Below are 8,093 nucleotides of genomic sequence, written 5' to 3' on the forward strand. Positions count from 1 at the left end.
GGTGAAGCTGAAATGGAAACGTGGAGCTCGGAGCGCGGAGGGGCCAGAGAATGGGTCCAGAAATTGTATCTGGAGACTCAAACCGTTTTGCAAACATTTCCAATTGGCGTTTAATTAGCGGCTTATCCAGCACTCCCCATAATCCCCTCCTCTCCAGTTTTTCGACTGATTTTCGCATCTCCGCAGGTGGCGATGATGTCCAATTAAAATGTCGTGTATCTCTGCGGTGGCGCCACTGCCACTGGCACTGGCACTGGTATCCGCCCACTGAATTCCTCTTGGCCGACCACCGGAACTCGGCTACAATGTCACCTCTGCCCTGGAATGCCTGGCCTGGTGATGGCTGATTAACCACCGGAGCGATACAGTTCGAGGGAGTCGGAGCGGTCAAGTGAAAGTAGGTAACTTTAAGATTTTTCCGTCACTCTCCCAGCCAGTTGAATACTTTTTCCCCCAGCATGATTAATCCTATGGAAAGTGCCTGGGAAACCATTCGAAATTCCTGCGTCAAGTTCCGCGAAGGCACGTGGCACAAGATCTGCAGTGGCAGGTACGACTATGGCATCTTGAATCGCTACCTCGACAAGCTCCCCCTCAAAAACGCTCCGTACACTGTCTTCGGGCTGGACGGTAAGTACTCAAAGGATCGGCTGCTCATGGTCTATCTGAATGTCCAGGAATGTGCCACACTCAGGGCGCTGGACATGAACACCTTTGAGTGCGGGAAGAGGAATAAAGTGAGAGTGGATCTGACAACCGAAACGAGTCGCATGGTGTGCGTCGGCTACCACTTCGACATGATCGACGAACTGGTCAAGATGTGCGGAGGCTCCGGGCGGAGCTCGACCGCGGTTATATATTACGCCAATATCGAATTCCGACTGGCAGTTCTTTACGGATCACAGATGCAAAAGTACAGACAGTTCGATCCTCGTGGTGGAGGGAATTCTATGATCATCTCCAACTTGATCCTCCTGATTGTGTCAGTGGTCATGGTGCTGCACTGTCTGCTGCGAGGATGACGTTCCATGGGCTATATAGTACTTGTATCTTGTAGTGTAAGGCCCTTTAGAGCAGCGTCAGAGTTGTACCATTGTAAGAATCCCTTCCACGGAGCCTGAAATTGCTCTAAAGAGTCCTACGATATCCGAATAAAATTTCTAGTAGTAGTCCCTGAAAAGCAAAGGTTCATAGACATTCCCGTCATCCCTGACATCGTCCTGCTCCCCACAACACACAACATTTCGAACACACAAGTACAACACACATTAAATTAATTTTGTAGAAGTACTGCTCCTATTGAAGCCATATTATGGCCTTGGAGGACGTTTGTGGCATGAACAAAGTGCCCTTTATGATGCGGTTCGACGAACGGCAGTCCATGTGGCAGCAGGAGCAGCTCCGCACGGCGACCAGCAACTTTGAGAATCCCTACTGCCTGATGGCACCCCCCTTCGAAAGGGTTAGTGGACAAATCTCACCAAAACCACACTTATTAACACTCTCCTTAGCCCGCCGAGAACCTGCCAAAGATCTTGGCGCACTGCGGAGTAAACATGGACTTTGCCCATGGCACCACCACACTGGGCTTCAAGTTCCAGGGCGGGGTGATCCTCTGCGCCGACTCAAGAGCCACCTCCGGCCAGTACATCGGCTCCCAGACCATGAAGAAGATTGTGGAGCTGAACGATTACATGCTCGGCACCCTGGCAGGCGGAGCGGCGGACTGCGTCTACTGGGACAGGGTGCTGGCGAAGGAGTGCCGGCTGCACCAGCTGCGGTACCGAAAGCGCATGACCGTGGACACGGCGGCCAGGATAATCTGCAACATCTCCAACGAGTACAAGGGCATGGGTCTGGTGATGGGCATGATGCTGGCCGGATACGACGATGAGGGCCCGAAGCTCATCTACGTGGACTCCGAGGGCATGAAGTCGAGCGGCCTCGTCTTCTCCGTGGGCAGTGGTTCGCCGTACGCCCTGGGGGTTCTGGACACCGGCTACCGCTACGACCTGACCGACCAGGAGGCCTACGACCTGGCCAAGCGGGCCATCTACCACGCCACCAGCAAGGACGCCTACTCCGGCGGCATCGTCCGGCTGTACCACATCAACGCCGAGGGCTGGCGGAACATCTGCAACACGGACTGTGCGGATCTCCACGACTTCTACTGTGCGGCAATGCATGACAAGAAGAAGGACGGCCAGAACGGGGATGCCGGCGACCAGGAGCTGCCCTGCGGCAGTGGCTGGACCAGCCGGAAGCTGCCCGAGGACAATGTCCAGACGAAACTGGCCTCTGTGTGAGGATTACAGGGTATTAGTCATATTTAAATGGGTGTTTTTGAAGTCTGTCCCAGAAAAGAGCAAAGATTCGTGTGTAATATTTGTGAAATTTTTAAAATTGAGTGTGAATTCGGTTTAAATACTTTTTGGCCGAACTGTGTGCAACCCTAATCCCCAAAATTTTCGGTCCTCCCATCAAAAGCACAAAATCACTCTAAACTTTTCCTTAACTTGTATTAAAAATACATATGTGCGTGTATGGGAAAAATAACACTCTTATCTGCTAATTTTTGCTCGCCACCTCGGGAAATATACGGGCAACTTTCGCTCGCCAAACCAACTTTTTATATAAATCAAAATAATAACTTCTAAGCTCCCAGTGACTTCCCCGAGTAGGGGCGTGTGCTGTTGCCACACGAGGCACACACCAATGCCCCGTGAAATGTTGCATTCTGCGTCTTTGGGTTGTCATCAACAAATGTTGCAGATGCCACTGGCTGGAGGCCCGTCCTCTGTCCGGGGTCCCTCCGTTCCCAACCGCAGACATTAGCAGCCGAGAGCCGAGCAGGTCATCCCGTCCTCCGCTCCTCCAGCTCCTTCGAAGGCTTCTCCAGCTCCCAGAATGCGATAAATTTAATAAATTACAAACCAAATCCGCAAATTTGTTGAATTCCAGAACAAAAAGCGAGCATCACCAAATGACAACAGAGGGAAAAATGTTGAACTTTAAGAAACTCGACAACAATTTCAATAATTTCTTTTAGGCTTGAAATATTAAATATATATACCTACTTATTTTAGGTTTTGTTAGATTTTCCTATAATTTCTGTAACTTAATCAAAGACTTCTATTTTTTCTGTGCAGATTGGGGTGGTGGCAACATTTGCACGGCATTGCGGGGGCACATGTGAGCTGCAGCACGTGTGCGGCGCAGAAGGAGCAGCAGGACTGGGGCGGAGACACATCAGGGCAGAAGGCGTTTTGTGGCAAAAAGTTTTACTGTAAATTGCTTTTAATCTAATGAACGTCGCCAGCAGGAGTTGCCGGGAAAAGGAGCAGTAGCTGGAACCAGGCAGGCGCTCGGGTAACCCCCAAAGTCCCCGAGAGTCATTTTTCCTCTGTGGTGTCATTAGAAAATTACTTAAAGCCCGAGCCTTGTGGCCCAAAGAGCTGCTACTGCTTAGGTTAATGGGTCAAAGCAATGCCACTTCTTGGGGCGACCGATTAAAGGTGCAACTCGAACGCTCCACAGATCAATAATAGTTAAGCTCATGTACTCGTGTTGCAACAGCAGCCGTCCAAAATAATTGCGGCTATCATGTTGCACAAAATTAGCTAGTTCCCTTTGCTATTTTATCGGCTAATGTGGCATAAAAAGCTTGCTGCAACAACAAGAGAAAAAACTATAATTTAAATTAATTTGCAAAACAACAAGTGCAGCGACAACAACAGCTACAACACCTGCTGTGCTGCACGTTGCAGGTTGTTGTTGCCATTCCACTTTTGACAACGAGCTCAAATTCAATGAAATTTCACACTTTGTCGTTAAAAGCGCGCCGCTCGGCAGGGGCGTCGGCGGAAGGGGGCATGTTAACTGTCAGGCATAAGGATGCAAATATGCAAATGGATTTTGCCATGCCAAGGCCTGGGCCTGGGACGAAGCTGGAGCTGTAGTTGTAGCTGTAGCTGGAGGAGTCGTAAGAGTCTGCCAGAGTGTTTGACAAGCCAGCGTGACTGTGGGGAGGGAGAGTGTGGCGGACGGGTGTTGCAACTGGCAACTGGCAACTTGCAACTGCAGCCTGCTGAAGATGATGATGATGTTGCCGCTGTCACAGGCCGAAAGCGTAGCAGCAACACTCGGCCAAGGCCCTGTTCTGGTGGCCTGGGACGATGGGGCATGAGGCAGATGCTGCTTGGGAGACAGCGGATGTGGACGCCGAGGCAGCGATGCCTCGTTTGGCAGTTTCATTAACCGAGAGAGACGGGCGGGGGACGGTCGGGCACAGGCGACAAGGTAAGGCAACACCCAAAGCCACTGCAACAGCGGCGGCGACGCCAAACACAAATGCTGCAATGCAACATCATCGCCCATATTAGGAGCGGCACGATGAGCTACACAGAAACAAATGGGTGGTAAGTTTAGAATCTTAACTTAAATCTAATATATTCCAGATGGGACTTATGGATGGGAAAATTAAATACCAACAGTAATAGGCTTGAGGAGGAAACATTTCTCTCTGTGCATCGGCGACAGCAACACCGACATAGGAACAGCGGCAACATCTTCTCTGCCAGCAGCGTCAAATGCACTTCCAATTTATCAGCTCTGGGCTGCAAGTTTTGCCTGCTACATGGAGCCCTGCCCCCCGGTTCTTGTGCAACACGAGGCAACATCAAAGTGCAGATGCTGCTGCTGCTGCTGCTGCCGCTGTGTGTTCTCCATTTATTGCAGCTTTGGCGGCAACTGCACATTAGTCGCATATCTGTTGAAATTCACGGCAATTAGTTGCAAAAAGCCGAGGCAGTTATGGAAATCAGCTATCGGGCCAGTTTATTATGGGCCACTAAAATCAGCTCAATTATTGCGGGACGGAGCGGATGTAGTTTACTGGCCATTTGTTTCCCGTTCGATCTGTTTTGGACTTCCAGGCCATGTCTCCCGATAGTCCTCAGTCCTTTTTCAAGAATTTTTCTTTGATTTTACATCATTAATCTTTATAAATCCGAAAGCGCTGCGAGTGTCTTAAGTGCTGGCAGTTAAACTGTGTCACAGATATATTATTATCCTTCTCAGTCCTTCCAGTTCATGTCACTCCCAGTCCCGTAGCAAGAAACTGAGTCCTTTTTTCCCGGCAATTGCATTTTGTGTCGCAACAACGGCTCATTGCAGGCATTTTTGCGCAAATCCTTGTGATTGCAATGAATAATATTTTTAATGCAAATAACCAGAGGACAATGGAGGGGATTTTGGCGACGGGGCGACATGACAGCCGGCAAGAGTGGCGAATGGTGAATGGGAAGGACGACAACTGCGAAAGGACTGGTTCCTGCTGACTGTCGAGGAGCTGAGCCGGGGGAGCTTCTCGCCCAGCTCTCCCCCCATCATCATCTTGTGGCACATTTCATTCATTTTCTTTTCAATTTCAATTCCCGTCAAGATTGCAGTTCCACTCCCCCACTACCAGGGGGAGGCTCCCCGCTCTATTACCCTTTTTCCGCGCCTTCATTCTCTCCTCCTAGTGTAGTTGAGAGTCCTTCTATCGTCCGGTAATGAAATTTCGCTTATTGTTTCCCAGCTCGGCACTAGTAATTTGCCAAGGAAATGTTCTGAGCTGTGGGCTCTGGGCATAGAGCCTCAATGGCAGAGCCTTAAATTAATAAATTGAAATGATAGATCCTGCAGGATACTGTTTCAATTTAAATATCTTTCGAGGAGGGCCCAGCAGCATGTTATCGCAAAGAAGCATCTTTTATGTTCATCGACTCGTCAGAGTTGTCGGCATTGTCGGCGTCACTGTCATTATTCGAGCATCTGATATTCATTACACTTGCAACTTGCAACATAAGAGGATTGCTCGCCGAAGCGGGGTGCTGGGGGGGTGGGGGAGGAGTGTGTTGCACTTTATTATTATTCATGGCAAGTAATTTGTTATCTGTGCTCAGAGCCCCGGCATTGTTTGCCTTTTTGGGAATTTAATGGAATTGCACTTCAGCATGTGTCGCATCCTGTGCGATATTTAGGTCAGATCCGACCCTGCCCCCTGCCGCAGCTTTTAATTAGAGGCACGTAGACCCGTTTAGATGTAGCTATGTGTATTTTATTTCCATTGCATTGACGACGTAACCTAATTTCACCTCCGACCTCTGTCCCTCTGCAACCGGCAACCTGCAACCTAGGTTGCAGTCTCTAATTTATGCAAAAATCGACCCTGACAGAGCAACTGGCCATGTTTTAGCCATTCAAGCCATCCGAATTGCGGCAAACAAACAATATATATATTATGGCACGGCCATGTGTAATAACTGGCATATTGTATGCAAATAGTACACTGAATAGATTTTTGCCACGAGCAAGGCCGCCGCCCAGCACTCAAACCACCCACCCACCCACCTGGTTCATTCAATTAGAAAGACAATAAGTTATAATGGAAATTATGGCTGGGGCAGGAGGGGCGGCTCGGCTGGGAATATTATCAAATATAATCAGGCTTAAAGGCTGCACAACTAACATTAATTGGGAATGAAATTGCGGGCCGGCAGGCTAAATTATTTGGTAAACGGCCCAAATATATTATATTTCCCAGAGATTCCGTCCATGGCCTGGACGGCCTGGCGAAATGATAATGAAATTTAGTTTCGGAGCGTTTACCGGAAAAATAAACGAAAAGGCAATTGGCAGTGGTCTCTTTAACCAGCAAATGTTTTTGATAAATGTATTCATTGTATTGGAAACAATGCAGCTCACAGAGTATTTAATTTATTGCGAATTATGGCTGCCACTCGCCTTCGATCCGATGCCCAGCATCGCATTGTTTGGCCAACTTTTGAATCTGCAATTCGGTAATCGAATGAAGCTGTCCTGCCAAGCGTTAATCAATAAAATTCCTCAAATGCACTTACCTTCCGGACACACAAAATATTATATGAAAGTAATTAAGCAAGAATGCAATATGTCTACGAGTGGGTGTGCTTCTGGCCAAGGATAAGTAATGGCTGGAAAAGCCTGCTCGTCGGCTCAAGGTTAGGACTCTTCGGTGGAGGAGAGTAGGCCTGAGAGGCTCCTGGGACCTGGGCCAGGTTTAGTTTAATTGAATGTCAACCTGATAGGCACGCGGCAGCTGCTCCTCCCGTCCCACTCCTGCCGTGCCAAACAGATGTATGTATATCCCGGCCTGATCTCCCCTGTGAAATATGCACATCGAACGGGAATGAATGGAAGCACTTGAATGAAATTTATGTAATACAAAGGCTGAATATTTTGTTACATTCCGTTAGGGCCAAGTGGCAATAAGAGGCAGCTGAGGGGGAGCTGGCCAAGGGCAGACATGCAAAGCATATGGGAAATATAATAAAGAACTATTCATTGCCGGGAATACCTGGTATCAGCCGGGCATACTGGGCTGGGCGAGCGTGGGAGTAGTTGCAGGGTCCACCTAGGAGCGCCCAGGGTAACCCACCTTCGAGCACTCCCTCGCATCGCTATCATCTCCGGCCGATTCTCATCTGTGTGCTCATTTGCCAGGACTGGAGCAGCGACATGCGATACCAGCACGCTCCAGGTCCCCCCCGGGACGAGGTCCGTGTGTGGCAGGTAAACTGCAACAAATTTCATACTATTGAGTGGTTTTTGAGTGCATTTGAAATAAATGTTACCAATGAAGTTGCATACTTTATGGGGGCCAGCCTCGACCCCCAAGGTCCCCGGAGATATAAAGCCCTCGCATAAAATGGAATGAGTTCAAGTTAAGTGCAGCCATGAGAATCCGAAAAACTAACCGAATGACTGACTGGATGACTGACTCAATGACTGACTGACTGACTGACTGACTGACTGACTGAGTGAGTGTTTCAATTTGTTTGATGGAAAACCAATTGTGGACAAGGACTCGTCCAGAGCCAGCTCCCACTCCTGCCCCATCGACAATATGTTCTTCTTGAAACTCATTTAAATGCAAAAGCATCGCAGTCATTAAAGGCAGTGTGGCATTTTGTCAATTTCCGATGCGATTCGTGGGTCGTGGCGATTGATTAAAGTTCTGGGTTTTAATTAAAACAAAAGAGCCATAAAAAATAGATAGCCAGCAAATA

At 48.7% G+C, this 8,093-nt stretch overlaps 1 protein-coding gene across 1 annotated transcript; it reads left to right on the forward strand.

The window, feature by feature from the left end:
• Positions 1–1,179: 1,179 nt before the first annotated feature.
• LOC6496145 (proteasome subunit beta type-5) lies at positions 1,180–2,556 on the forward strand. Its single transcript, XM_001960295.4, has 2 exons — positions 1,180–1,462; positions 1,512–2,556. The coding sequence occupies exons 1-2, from the start codon at positions 1,313–1,315 to the stop codon at positions 2,304–2,306; spliced, it is 945 nt and encodes a 314-aa protein (XP_001960331.1). The 5' UTR covers positions 1,180–1,312; the 3' UTR covers positions 2,307–2,556.
• Positions 2,557–8,093: the final 5,537 nt, after the last annotated feature.

This window comes from Drosophila ananassae, chromosome 3L (assembly GCF_017639315.1).
Source record: "Drosophila ananassae strain 14024-0371.13 chromosome 3L, ASM1763931v2, whole genome shotgun sequence".
In the NCBI taxonomy this organism is placed as follows: Eukaryota; Metazoa; Arthropoda; class Insecta; order Diptera; family Drosophilidae; genus Drosophila; species Drosophila ananassae.

What these genes read in the sequence shown, in the direction of transcription:
- LOC6496145 (XM_001960295.4), top strand. Translation starts at nt 1,313, where the DNA reads ATGGCCTTGGAGGACGTTTGTGGCATGAACAAAGTGCCCTTTATGATG. An exon ending in TGGCACCCCCCTTCGAAAGG is followed by an intron (nt 1,463 to 1,511) that starts GTTAGTGGACAA and finishes CACTCTCCTTAG; the next exon opens with CCCGCCGAGAACCTGCCAAA.